General features: G+C 42.2%; 1 protein-coding gene across 1 annotated transcript; it reads right to left on the bottom strand.

Moving 5' to 3' along the window:
* Positions 1-4413: 4413 nt before the first annotated feature.
* AREG (amphiregulin) lies at positions 4414-14003 on the bottom strand. Its single transcript, XM_081145312.1, has 6 exons — positions 13920-14003; positions 12769-13017; positions 10002-10200; positions 9143-9298; positions 6948-7059; positions 4414-4655 (listed from the first exon to the last, which is right to left on the bottom strand). The coding sequence occupies exons 1-5, from the start codon at positions 13975-13977 to the stop codon at positions 6966-6968; spliced, it is 756 nt and encodes a 251-aa protein (XP_081001438.1). The 5' UTR covers positions 13978-14003; the 3' UTR covers positions 4414-4655; positions 6948-6965.
* Positions 14004-15203: the final 1200 nt, after the last annotated feature.

Raw genomic sequence — 15203 nt, 5'->3', positions numbered from 1 at the left:
TCATCTTAGATTTCCTCTCTTCTTTCACCCTCTCATTGCATTCAGCCTTGCTTTTATAATAAATCACCTTGTTTTTGTGTTTTTAAACTAGAAAAATATATTCAAATACAGGTTGAGTTTCTTTTTCCCTGCTTTAGCTTCCCAGTTTCAGGTGCTCATTTCTCACCTGGTATATTTTAACTGCTTCCAAGCCAATCTTCCGCCCTTTGGCTCTGGCTCAAGTCCCTCTTACACATGATTGCCTGTGACCTACTTGGAATGCATATCTGATCAAATTTATACCACTGATCAAACAGCTTAAATGGTTCCTCATGGCCTAGAGTGTAAATCAAAGGCCCTATGTGACCTTGCCCTTACCACTCCAGTTTCCTTTATAGCCTGTTGACTTTACACTTTCTGTTTCAATAATACTAAAATATTTTATGTGTTTTCACTTTCAGGTCATACTGTTTAATCACTCCATAATTTTGTTTGTACCTATAATGATCTCTACATAACTCCTACTCATCCTTCAAGTATAATCTTGGGTAGCATCTCTGTAGGAAGAAACCCTCCCTCACTTATCAGGCTGAGCTAGGTGAGAGCTCCCTGGATGCCCAAGGATCTTGGTACACACCTCACCCAGTCATTTACTGCACTTTCTCATGCCAACTAGATAGAAAACATATCAAAGTCAGGAATTTGTCTCATATTCTCACACTATACTTGAATCACCCACAATAAATATTTAGTGAGTAAGGTTGAAGAAAATGTATACTGTATATGTTTAGGCTGAGGTGAATCAGAGGTTCTCAACACAGGTTGTATATAGGAAACATCTAGGGATCTCTAACAAATACTGATGCCAACAACCTACCCCAGTCTATTTTTAAAAATTTTTTATTAAAGTATAGTTAGCACACTATTAGATCAGTTTCAGGTTACAACATTTGTGATTTGACATTTATATCTTTACACTGTGATCACCACACTCACTCTAATAACCATCTTTCACCATGCAAAGCAATCACAAAATTATTGAGTATATTTTCCTTCACCTATTCCTCCAACACCCTCCCCTCTGGCAACCATCAGTTTGTTTCTATAGGTCTTTTTTGTTTTATTTTGCTTTTCAATTATTTTGCAATTCAATGGTTTTATTTATTTTTATTGAATTTATTGGGGTGGCATTGGTTAATAAAATGTTTCAGGTATACAGTGCTATAATACATCATCTATATATTGTATTGTGTGTTCACCACCCCAAGTCAAGTCTCTTTCCATCACCATTTATCCCCCCTTTACCCTTGCTTACCTCCTCCAATCCCCCTTTCTCTATGGTGATCACCATAGTGTTGTCTGTAATCCCAACAATACAGGGATATTCGACATAGTACTGGAAGTCCTAGCCACGGCAATCAGACAAGAAGAAAGAATAAAAGGCATCCAAATTGGAAAGGAGGAAGTAAAACTGTCATTATTTGCAGATGACTTAATGCTGTATATAGGAAACCCTAAAGATGCCACCAAAAACCTACTAGACCTGATAAATTCAGTAAAGCAAGAGTATACAAAATAAATATCCAGAAATAGGTTGCATTCTTATACACCAATAATGAACTATCAGAAAGGAAAGCTAAGAAAACAATTCCATTTACAATTGTATAAAGAAAAAAATACCTTAGAATAAATTTAACCCAAGTATGTAAATAACCTGTACTCAATAAATTATAAGACACTGAAGAAAGAAGTTGAAGAAGACACAAATAAGTGGAATCATATACCATGTTCATGGATGGAAAGAATTAACATCATTAAAATGTTCATACTGCCCAAAGCAATCTATAGATTCAAAGCAATTCCTATCAAGATAACAATGTATTTCACAAAACTAGAACAAATATTCCAAAAATTTATATGGAACCACAAAAGGCCCTGAATAGCCACAAAATCTTCAGAAAGAACAACAAAGTTGGAAGGATGCTACCTGATATCCAACTATGTACTGCAAGACCATAATAATCAAAACAGCATGGTCCTGACACAAACACAGACATATAGTTCCATGGAACAGAATAAAGAGCCCAGAAATAAACCTAAGCCTTTATGGTCAATTAATATTTGACAAAGGAGGAAGAACATACATGGGGTAAAGATAGTCTATTCAATAAATGGTGTTGGGAAAATTGGACAGATATGTGTATAAAACATAAAATTAGACCATCTTCTCACACCATACACAAGAATAAACACAAAATGTATTAAAGACTTAGATGTAAGACTCAAAATCTTAGAGGAAAACAGGCAGTAAAATCTCAGACATTTCTCGTAGCATATTTTTTTTTGCCTATGTCTCCTCAGGCAAGGAAAACAAAAGGAAAAATAAACAAATGAGACTACATCAAACTAAAAAGTTTTTGCAGAACAAAAAAAATATCAAAAACTGAAAAGACAACCTACCAAATGGGAGAACATATTCACCAATAATGGGTCTGCTATGGGACCCAAAATTTATATAGAGAACTTATACAAGTCTACACCAAAGAAAAACAAACAACCCAATTAAAATATGGGCAAAGGACCTAAGGAGATATCTCTCCAAAGAGGATATGCAGATAGTCAATAAACAAATGAAAAGATGCTAAAACCACAATGATATATCACCCCCCACCTGTCAGATTGGCTATCATCAATAAATCAACGAACAACAAGTATTGGTGAGGGTTCAGAGAAAAGGAAACCCTTGTGTACTGTTGGTGGGAATGCAGATTAGTACAGCCACTGTGGAAAACAGTATGGAGTTTCCTTAAAAAATTAAGAATGGAACTGCCTTGCCCTAGCTGTTTTGGCTCAGTGGTTAGAGCATCGGCCCAAGGACTGAAACGTCTTGGGTTTGATTCCAGCCAAGGGCACGTACCTCTGTTGCAGGCTCAATCCCTGACCCCCGGTTGGGGCATGTGCAGGAGGCAACCAATCGATGTGTCTCTCTCACATTGATATTTCTCTCCCCCACCCCCACCCCAAAAAGCAATGGAAAAAATATCCTCAGGTGAAGATTAAAAAAAAAGAATGGAACGGCCTTATGACCCAGCAATTTCACTTCTGGAAATATAGCCAAAGAAAACCGAAGCACTGATTTGAAAAAATATTTACACCACTATGTTCTTTGCAGCATTATTTGCAATAGCCAAGATTTGGAAACAGCTCAAGTGCCCATCAGTAGATGAGTGGATAAAAGAGCTGTGGGACATTCACACAATGGAATACTACTCAGCCATAAAAATTAAGGAAATGTTGCCTTTTGTGACAGTATGGATGGACCTAGAGAGTATTATGCTAAGTGAAAGAAGCCAGTCATAGAAAGACAAGTACCATATCATTTCACATATATGTGAAATCTAATGAACAAAATAAACAAAATAGAAATAGACCCAAAGACATAGAAAACAGAGTGACAGCTGTCAGAGGGGAGGGGTGTGGGAGAGTTTGGTGAAAAAGGTGATGAGGTTAAGCAAAAACAAAACAAAACACCCCATGCATTTAAACCAGAAGGTCCAGAAGGGGAATCGGGGCATGTAGTCATTTAAAATCAAGTGACAATATGCAGGTGAGGCTGGGAAGCAATTGGCTAGATGATCAATGGGCAAAAACTTGGTGAGTTGTATGCTAGAGACAGATGGAAGTGTTGATGTGTAAGGCACCCTTCATTCATGAATTCTGAGAGATGTTTGCTGGAATGATATTATTGGTTAATTTCTTCAAGATACTCTCCACATGTTTAAAGGTTGTTTGCATGCAGGTAACTTAGTTACCAGCCAGGAGCCAGACTGTAAGGCATTCCATAACAATGTCCTTGAAAGAGCACCCGCCACAAATACACATGTATTTGTTTAAAAATATGTAAAAAAAATAGTAGCAAGGGGAGGAAAGGGAGGTGTGGGTTTTGGGTGCTTTATACTTTCATACCCTGGTGCTAGGGAAAGACGCCTCAGTTCTAAACACTCCCTGATTCTCTTGAAATGCCCCATTTAATATTCAAACCTACTCTTGCCTCCTTCCTGTTTATGGTGATGATGATGATAAGCAGTGGGCTTTCTTTTTTATAATATCTGTTTCTACTGAAACAGAGAGGCAGCACCATAGGTTGATTTTAGAGGCTTTCATAAGTACCAGGACTTGGAATAAATTCTCCATGGAACAAGGAAGCCAGTGTGAGATATTTGTATTTGCGAGAGAACTAAGTGACTCTATAATTTTCCCATTATGAGAGCTTACTAAGAAAAAAACTAAGTTTTGAAAATTAACATAAAACAGTAAAAAAAAAAAAAAAGGAAAAGGGAAGGGATTCCTTTTAAAATGATCACCTAAGTGTTGTGAGAAAATATCCTAGAGTCTTACAATCTCAAAACTAATATTCAAACTCTCAATCTGTTTGATTAAAAAAGTTTATTGAGCTGTAAAATAAATACACTTCCATTAAATATTAAATAAATTATTTACAACTTGAAAAAATACCTTTTCTCTCATGCATCTTTATGTACAGAAATAAGACAGCATAAAAAGTGACAATTGAAAGTTAAAACCCTCAGAACAAGAAAGTTCTGTTTTCTTATGATCCGCTGAAAAGAGGAGCCCACTCATCACTCCTGGTTGTGACTTGGCAGTGACTCCGGTCCCTGTTCAAAAATAAAATAGAGTGTTAGAAAGAAGCTCATTTCCAACGAGCTTTAAGAAAGTGTCAAAGAACCCGGGTTTCTGTCAGTGTTTCTCTAGGATGTGTTATGAAAACCTCTAGGAGCATTTCAGAGCCGAGCTGTCACTCACACTCGAACCCCGGCCTCACACCTCGCTGGGTTACACGCCGGCTTCGGGAGAAGACTGCATATGGGTAAACCTGTTTCCTCAAATTCGGCTTAATAAAGAGCAACAACAGTCGTGATAAGTGGTTGCCCTAACCAAATCTATGCAGTGGACATAATTAAAAACAAAGATTAAGTAGCTCGGCGTATTTATGTTATGCAGCCAATTTAAGATAATTAGCACTGAGAGCATAATAATAGTAGCTACCGGTTAATAGGCAGCCACTAAGCGCCAGCACAGCATATTCCTTTTCCTAAAATCACCTGGGACTCACTTAGGGGAGGTAAGAGAGGGCAAGGGGGGGAAATGGTGATAAAAGGAGATGTGACTTGGGGTGGTGAACGCACAATACGATACGCAAATGATGTATTACAGAATTGTACAACTGACACCTATATAATTTTATTAAACAATGTCACCCTCATAAATTCAATAAAAATTAAAAATAAAAAAAATTGTAAAAACCTCAATTACACTGAATAACCAAAAATTCACCCTTATCCATGTTGGTGATCTTAGTGTCAGCCCATTAAGCCCACACATTAATAAGTTTTCATGCAATAAGGACCAGCATCGGCATGGGAGATTTCCCATCTCATGAGTTATTGAGCCAGTTCTGTAACAGGCTCACAACATAATACCTGCACTAACCAATGCCAAACGCAGTGGTTCCCATGCAAGCATCTAGAGTATTAATTTAAAATGGAAATACTGACTTAGTAGTGTGGGATTTGGCTTAGGAATATGCATACTTAATAAGCATCTCAAGTAATTGTTAAATCCACTGAAGGAAGAAAATCAATGGCTTAAGGATGGGACATCTTTCCCGAATGTCTGAGGAAACAGTTCCTTCTTCTGACTGTGTCCTTGGGCTCCTTGCCTCCCTCTTCCTCTACAAGTTTGCTTCATTAGCTGTTCACTTTGTTAGCAACCAGATACCCTTCTCCACGCCTTCTTCCTACCAACACGCTCAAGTCATCCGCTTTACAAAAAGATTAAAAATAGAAACTACAGTATATACTCCAGCCAAGCTGTCAGATGTGCAGCCAGTTCTTCCTTCCTACCCTTTCTTTAGAGAGATATTCAAGCTGCCGGCCCCTCACATTTGTAACGTAGGTACCCCGGCTCCGGCGGTCCATCCTGGGAGCTCAGCCTATCATTTCAACTCAGTCTCCCCAACATCCATTTGAACTAAGCTATCTGTCAGCAGTTTCTCGAATGCTGCAGTGCACCTTACACCTTACTCTTCCTTTCCTTCCGTAACCGCTCGTCCCAGTCCCATCCGCCCTTTAAGGCTCACTCCCACGGCACCCTGCAAGCTACCCTGGCCTGCTTTCCAAGGGCCGCCTGCTGTATCCCTGCTACCCTTCCCCGGAAACTCCTCCTGTTCCACTGGTTCCTTTCCTTTTCAAAAAGTAATTTATTGGGCTGACATTCATTAAAATTATATAGGTTTCAAGTGCACAGTTCAATGATACGTGATCTGCATATTGCACTGTGTGCCCGCCACCCAAAGCCAAGGCTCCTGTCGCCATAGAACCGGTCCCCTCTGCCCGTCACTGCTCCTCCGCCTCCCTGCCTCTGGCAACCACCATACTATTCTCTGTGCCTATGAGTGTTTGCTTTGCTCATTTGTTCATTTGTTGCTTTCAGTTTTATATCCCACATATAAGTGAAATCATACGGTTCTTGACTTTTTCTGTGACTTAGTTCCTTTAGCTGATATTCTCAGGACCCGACGGGGATGTGGTGCATGCATACTGTGGAATACTACTCAGTCCTAAGAAAAGGCGTAATGCTGTCCTTTGTGACGACCATTGGTTCTTTTCTCATGACACATATCTTACTTCACCTTGTATTCTGGTTCCCTGCCCAATTTTCTGTCTACTAAATACTAAGCTCTTTGAGAAGAAGATCTGCATCTCCCTCATTTTTATAAGACTAAGGACAGTCCTCAGCATTGAGCTCCACTTCGTGCTCAAAGAGTAACGCTTTAACGTAGCCGGTGTTCATCATTAAGAACACTCACTTTCCTCATGTTTCTTAATAGATGCTGTATTTTTCAAAATTATAGTATGTGGTCTAAAGATATTCTTTAAAACACAAACCTGTAATATTGTCTTCATTTATGCTACGGCATGTGCATTTCCATTTTCTTGTCGAAGTTTCGTTTGTTCTTCAGCTTCTCCTTCATATTCCCTGAAGTATCGTTTTCGAAGCCTTCAGAGAACAAAATATTCTACTGTCATCAAAGTTTTATTTATCCATTTATTAACTGCGGTTTTCGTGAGTACAGGGAATTCCTTTCTGTGAGTCCTTACGACCGTCACACATTATGCTCTACACCGAAGCAAAATCTAAACCCAACCATAAAACGCTACCAGTGTTCTTTTTAATGCGATGTTTATGATGACTTTATGTAAACATATTTCCAGAGTATTGATATTTAAATAAATGTGCCTTGAGATGCAAATTTTCAGAAAGCATGGAACACATCAAAATGTTTTTATTTTTCAAAACAGCACAGCTGCCATGCACAAATGGAGAAAGAAGATAGTGTAGTTTTACCAGAGAAAGACTTTATGCTTGAACAAACTAATCTAAAGGATTAGGATTTTTTAAACAGGCTTACAAGTTGGGTTTTATTTATTTCTATATATAATAAATACATCCTTCTATTTATTGCTACTTTGTATTTAAAAACAGAATGGTTTAAAAATATCTTGGCATTGTAGAAACATTTCTATTTTTAGTAGATCTTTAACTTATCCACTAAATATTATTATTAAAATCATAAGATGTTTTGTTGTTGTGTTTGGGGGGAAAGTCACTGCAATTATGAGAAAACAGGAATTGTAGCTCAGACTAGTGTTTAGTGTTTCAGATACAAGATGATTATGGAGAAAAGTCACCGCTTAGCTTTAAGAGTGCCAACATAAAGTTTTTTCCTGTTTTCCAAAGGATTATTAAACATTTCAACTTGAATAACTACAGGCTTGCATAATTACTTCAAAACATCTTCAACTGGCAACTTTTTCTTCTATCCTCATGTCAGATACTAATGGTATGTCTGAGGGCATCTTTCCTGAACACATCTGCTATCTCGCTTGAGGTACGCACAGATCAAAATCACTCCCAGGGTGTGCAAAACAAATTTAAACCACAGATCAAACTTTATGAGCATCATAAAACAGTTTTTATGTGCCACTTTTTCATTATCTGATCCGCATTTAAAATAACAGTAAACAATGGCAGAAGATAACCCCTAGTTTTCTGAATGGCGAGAGTGGTGGATCATGTACACAATCCAGTTGTTAAAGTAATTTACCAAGACCTAAAATTAGAATAATGAGCCTATTGCTTTCCCAAGCTCTGGGAGCACATGAGTCACTATAGAGCCATTCACACCCTCCCCCAGCTTCCTCCACTGACTGACTTCTGTTGGACAGACAATGCCATTTTGATATACCCGCCAGTGTGTCCGAGCTGCAACAGTCTAGTTCTACCCTTCACTGGTCATGACGTGAAGTATGGGATCTGCTACCGTGAGCACAAGGAAGATACTGCGGGAGTGAAACAGTAAGAGAACTGTCCCCGCTTCCTACGCCATACCATAAAACCAGAGGGGGGAAACGCTGTGTTTTCATAACTGAGTTCCCATATTCATTTGACAATAACAGAATAGGCATAAGGTCCAAGTAAGTTAGGACCATGCTGTGAAATCCCTAATTCAGGATTTTGCATTCTAATAAAAGCAAAAGACATCTTTTCTGGGCTCCTGTTTCGAAGCTCTTTGTGATATTTAGTATCAAAGCGGTATCTCTGTCAACCGCGCTGTGAGTCTTCATGGACTTTTCCCCACACCGTTCACCAAAGTAATCCTGATGACATCTGTAAACAAGCCACATTCCAACCTACTGTGAGCCAGGCCTTAATTAGATTCTGGGAGGCTTGCTTAAGCTTAAGATACTCTAAGTAGATTCCAACACTCTTGAGATCTGAAAGTAGCCATGAGTAGAAATAGGACATGAAATAAAACCCATCAATTTTTAAGTTCAAAAAACTTTCTAGATTTTGTGGAAAAGGCCTTTACATATTAAGTTTCTATGGTGGTCAACGTAATATAAATTTGGACTATATTCTGTGATCTTTGTCAATGAAGTGTAAAGATATGACCAAAGATCAGGTGCCACCAGAAGAATAATTTATTTAAAATCTGATAGTACATTGTGATTAAAAAAATACATATTGAAATTAACCTGGCATTATTTTGTGAGAAGTTTTTAAATTATGCTATACTTACTGGATTGCAATAACAGCAGCAACAACTGCGAAGCTCACGGCCGAGACAAAGGCAGTTATGACTACTAACATAATTTTTGATAAATCACCATCAACCGCGCTGTGAGTCTTCATGGATTTTCCCCCGCACCGTTCACCAGAGTAATCCTGATGACAACTATAAACAAACCACATTCCAAAATTATAATAACTAGAAACATTCCACATATCTTAGGCTTACTTTCCAGGTCATAGCCGTTCAATTCTAATACTAAAAAAATAAGTCAGGCCTTATATTTGTGTTTCGAAATCATGAGGCACAGAATGCATTCGAGCCAAAGATCTGTGCATACAAGAACATGCTGAGATTAGTCTGGCTGTTATTCTAGGAAGGCGCACCTCTTCTTCCTTTGTGCTCCTTCTATGGCCAGCTGATGAGTTCAGCGACTTGTTATGCAGCTAATACATTCCACTATCATTTCATGCGCTAGTAATTTTTAGGGGAAGGACAATAGAACAACATTATGTGAAAAGTATCATGAGGTCCTCATTTAAAAAGAGGTTTTGTCAAATCCATGTTGTAAAATGATTTGTACCAGGGGTCCGTCAACTACAGCCCATGAGTCAAATTTAGCCGCTTTCTAGGTTTTCTACAGTAGGCAAGCCAAAAATGGTTTTTACATTTTTAAGTGGTTACTTTTAAATTTGTTCTATAAGTACATATGTAATCTTGACCCAGGAAGCCTAAAAGATTTACTATCTGGTCCTTAGAGGTTTGCAGACCCTTGGTTTATACATTGGAAAAATAAATGGTTTTCTGCAGTGAGGAGTTCCAGACGTTGTTAGAAATACAGAATTCTACACAGTTTAGGAAAACTTACTTGCACGTTACTCTTTTCAGGTTCTCTATATATCTGCATTCTCCATGAATGCAGAAATTTTGAAATTTTGTATCGCACGGATTTTTCTTTCTGTTTTTTCTATTTTTTTTATTTTTGTGTCCTTTCTTCTTTCTTTTGGGTTTATCTGTAGTATTTTCACTTTCTGTTTTATTTTCCTTGGGCTTAACTACCTGTTCAACTAAAAAAAAAAAAGTTTTATTGATAAGAGTCTCTCTTCATCCTGAATATCATCATTTTGGAGACATAAGAGAAAGAAGTCCTAGCAGTGAGAGCCCATGGGAATAGCAACCACCTCTGTCTCATTATTTAACACAATTCATACACAATAATAGGGTAAAGAGAATATAGGTATTGTGGGGCACTTATAAATCTCAACTCCTTTGTTATTTTATTAGCTTAGAAACATATTTTGAATTTACTTGTATCAGTATTATTATTATTGATAATATGAGTTACCTGTCTAAGAAAATCCATGAAATATTTTAAACAGTTCTCAAATTCTAATGCATTCCAAGTTCTTGGTAATGAACGTTAATTAAATTAACCCAAATCACAGGTGAATGTATCACTACCCAGATGATATAGATGAAGACTCTGAAGTTGAGTGAAGGCAAGAAACTTGCCCTGGGACAATGCAGCTAGAAAAAGGCAGAGCTGGGACGTTAAAGCCTGTCATCTCCTTACTCCACAATGATTTCTCTTGGAAATCAAATGCCATTGATTAAAGAGGGGCATGGGTATATTTGTGGATTTTATTTACTCATATCAGTCTTGTGCTCATTATAATAATTAGGAATTAGTGTGCATTATGTGAGGGTGGGGAAAAACTGAAATTTATAGAGTAAAACAATTTTCTGCAACTCCCAGAATACAGTAGGCTATAATTAATCAATACATTCCACAGGGTTTGTTTCTGTGGTCAATCAGTTTGGAAAAATAGGAGTCCAGATATATTTGTACTTGATGCTTCAGAAATTCATCTTAACTCTTTAGATCCACAGAAGTGTTTGTTCAGCGTTATAGTTATGCAGGGTATAGTTTACCCACAAGCCTAATATAGGAAGAAGGAGTTTCCATGTTAGAGCCCTGCATTTTGTTATACTAATCCCTGAATAGGTTTATCTGAGAAAGTATTTAGCAAACAGAGTTCAATGAAAAGAGGCAAATATCATGATGTTAATAATCCCATTACTCATAATGGGCCTGCAGTATCCACTAAATAGAAAACTTCAGAAACAAGAGAGAACCCTGAGATTAAGGAAACAACAAATAAATATTATACATATTTTAGCAGGTAACTATAACAACGTTAACAATAGTCAAATTAAGAGCAATGTGCAATAGGTAGTTGTGCAATTTTTATATTGAAACTTTCTTCTGATGATAAAAAGTACAATTAGAATAAATCCTCTAATAGGTACATTTTAAATGGATATTGCTGCATTTTATCAGACATATTACAAGTTTTAGATAGAGGCAAACAGTGACTATTCTGAAATGCTATAGTAGACATTAACCCCTTGGGTTTAATGGCCTTTAAAGGAGTTCAGCCAACAGTTTCAGCTTCACACACAATGCATTGCAATTTTAACCACTCGTCATTTTCACCACTAACAATTTATTTGGCCTTCTGAAATGTTAACATCTTTAAGAGAACAGTTTTTAGAATCTTAATGGTCTAATATCATTCCTCCAAAAATAAGAATTATAAATGGATCCCTTCCCACCACACATAAAAGTACAAGTACCAAAGAAAGGGAGTAAAGTAGAGTGTTCACTAAAGCTGTTCCCACCTGTCCCTTAAGCAGGTCACTTTCCCTGTGGTATCACCTGCCCTCTCTCACCTGTTCTGGGAGCCTGAAAGAGGGGAAGAAGTCAGGGAAATTAAGGTCAGGAGAGAAGGGGTCTTGCCTCCTGCCTTCACAGTGGATGATACTAAGATGCTTAAATCTGACTGACTGATGACCTCATCTGCCCTCAAACTCCAAAGTAATAGGAGGGTAATAAACAATACTTTGCTCCTACTTTGGTACTTCCATTTTAAGCCAATGTTCTTTTTTAAAGATCAGATAACAGCAAAAGAGAAGAAAACCATGAGTCACAATTATTGAGCTGATGAATGGGACATGGAGTTAAACTGTGATTTTTAACAATATAAGCTCCAGATATATCTGTTCTTTAATATTTCCAGATGTTATTATTATTACCAGTTTCTCAATACCTAGTACTTAAGGCTAAAGCGCAGTTGCTCCTTTCCCATTCCTTCCCCTGTTCCCTTGTGTTCAATGCCGTTATTTAGAAGGGTGGTGGGAGCGGGCACAGCAGCTCAGATACAGAGCAGGCACAACTGGCGTGTGTCTGTACCTGTCTCTCAGAATGGGGGTCATGAGGCCCAGCGGGAAAGACCATACGATCTGGAATCAGACAGATTGGAGTTCTCATTCTGGCTCATCTGCTCGCGGGCTGGGGAACCCTAGGCTTCTAGAACACTGAACCTTTTCGGGCTTCAACGATGACCTGTAAAGTGGTATTTCCCACTCAGAGTTGTGAAGATTAGACTTTCATACATTCATTAGAGACCCCGGCATATAGGACGTGCCCATCTCCGTGTGTAGCTTACCCAGCAGGCTATCAACAGACAGACCAGGAGCCACTGGAAACCCAGGGGCGGCTTTCCTGCTGAATTAGCGTGGCTCACACACACCCTGACCCCGCAGGCGACACTTTCCCCTTGTTCTCCGCTCACCTCTGACCGAATCATCCACGAGATAGCCAGATATTTGTGTTTCAATCTCATAGTCTTCCGCATAGTCATAGTCGACCTCCGAGGACAGCTCGCTATCAGAGGGCATCTCACTCACAAGGGACGTCTCGCTTCCTAAGGACATCTCACTTCTTGAGGTGACCTCAAATTCATCAGCACCGTGGTCCCCAGAAAAGGGTTCCCCTTTCCCAGAGAAGGTGTCATTGCCAGCGGATCCAGCAGCATAATGGGCTATGGGAGAGAGAACAAGGGAGCAAAGGTAAAGCCCAGGGCCTTTCTCACCGGCCTGCCACGCTCAGGAGAAACGTTTATCTTCTGATATCAAAGCAGTTATTGCACATGTGCCATTGGGGCTGAGTCACCCAGGAAAGCAACTCCACGCTTTGCCAACAAGCAAGCTCAGCTGCTCCAATTACCAGGCTTCTTTCATCAAGGTTTTCTTTTCCACGGATGGTCGACCTTAATTTCCACATCAAAAACAATACTGCCAAATAGGCAAATTAATCTAATATACATAATTACTGCTCAGGTATTGTCTAAATATCCCCGTGTCTCCACATACCAAATGCCTTGGAGTTGCCAGAAGGCCACCTGCCCCATTATGTCTGGAACCACAGGCAGGTTCTAGATAGAAATACCAGACTTCCTTAACAGGTGCTCACGTTTTAAAAGACTATGTCCATCAAATGTCAAAAGTAATATAAAAGGTAGTTGAAAATGATTTTTATTGTCATTGTTTCATTATTATTGTTCCCCGCACCCATCCCCCCGCCCAGGCCTTCGCAACGCTATTGCCTGTGTCCGTGGGTTATGCTTCACTATTGCTCTTAATTGAGGAAGAAAGCCTGGGAAGCAGGGAGGGCGTCCCCGCCTCATTCCTTAGGCCCGGCGGCACGCGGTGCGTCTCGCCTCGGCCGGCGCGCCGGGGGCCCCAGGAAGGTGGCGCGGAGCCGCCGGGCAGGCGCGGGCTGGGCAGGAGGGGCAGCGCTGCGGGCGCCCCCGCGAGCGCCCGCTCGGCCGCGGGAGGCTCGGGGAGAGGTGCGGGCCTCCCGCACCCGCCGGGGCCGCGCCCCCGCGCAGGGAGGGGCCGGGGGCCGGGGCGGCGTTCTGGAGCCGCGGCTCGGGGCGCTCACCTGAGCCGAGCAGCAGGAGCGACAGCAGCGCGGGCGCGGGCGGCAGCGGGGCGCGCATTGGTCCCTCGGCGCGGCGGCGGCGGGTCTCCGGGGCGACCCCACGCGAGCGCGGGCTGCGGGGGAGCGGGGCGTGAGCCGGACTCGGGCCCCGCCGGCGTGGGGCGGGCGCTGCGCGCAGCCCGGGAGCTCGCCGGGTGTGGGCTCGGGCTGGGCGCGGAGCGGTGGCTCCTCGGGGCGCCACCTGCCGCTTTATAGGAGCGGCCGCCCGGCATTCCCCGGGACGTCACGGCCGCGCGTGGGCGGAGGCGGCCGCCGCCCCGGAGAGGCTGCCGCCCCCAAACCGCCCGCGGAGGTGAGCGCCGGGGAAGCGGCCGGGCCCGCGCCGCCGCCAGATGCGCCCAGGGCGGGAGGCGGCCGCGACCTGCGGCCCGCGCAGGCCCCGCGCTTCGGGCTCCGAACCGCCCCGCGCCCGCTTCGGCTGGTTTTCACGTCGGGGCAGGCGGGGGTTGCGTGGGGCAGCCCCGCAGCGACATGCGAGAGTCCTGCACGACCAGGGGACCCAACAGGCGTGCGGGGTCTGGGCGAGGGGGACGGATGCGCGGGATGGCCGGCCGCGCACCTGCTGGGAGAGCCGTGCGTGTGCGCGCGTGTGTGCGTGTATGTGTGTGCGCGTGTATGTGTGTGCGCGTGTATGTGTGTGTGTGTGTGTGTGCGCGCGCGTGTATGTGTGTGCGCGTGTATGTGTGTGCGCGTGTATGTGTGTGCGCGTGTATGTGTGTGCGCGTGTATGTGTGCGTGTGCGCGCGTGTATGTGTGCGCGTGTATGTGTGTGCGTGTATGTGTGTGCGCGTGTATGTGTGTGCGTGTGTGTGTGTGTGCGCGTGTATGTGTGCGTGTGCGCGCGTGCGTGTATGTGTGTGCGTGTGCGCGCGTGTATGTGTGTGTGCGCGTGCGTGTATGTGTGTGCGTGTGCGCGCGTGTATGTGTGTGTGCGCGTGCGTGTATGTGTGTGCGCGCGGGCTTGTGTGCGTGCGTGTGCGTGTATGTGTGTGCGTGCGTGTGTGCGCGCGTGTGCGCGCGTGTATGTGTGTGCGCGCGTGTATGTGTGCGTGCGTGTGCGTGTGCCGGGCGGCGTGTCCTCAGGGGCCCTGGGGAGGCCGCGCTCTCAATCCGCCTCCCTGCGCATTTCCTGCGGGGCCCAAGGGCGCGCACCCAAATCGATATTAACCACTGCTTGTGGCCCAGCTGTGCGCGTGAACTATGGAGCCGTGTCACGCGACAGCC

This window comes from Miniopterus schreibersii (genome assembly GCF_964146895.1).
Source record: "Miniopterus schreibersii genome assembly, chromosome: 1".
Classification (NCBI taxonomy): Eukaryota; Metazoa; Chordata; class Mammalia; order Chiroptera; family Miniopteridae; genus Miniopterus; species Miniopterus schreibersii.
The sequence above is the reverse complement of the archived record's forward strand: the minus strand, read 5'-3'. Positions and strand labels throughout refer to the sequence as shown.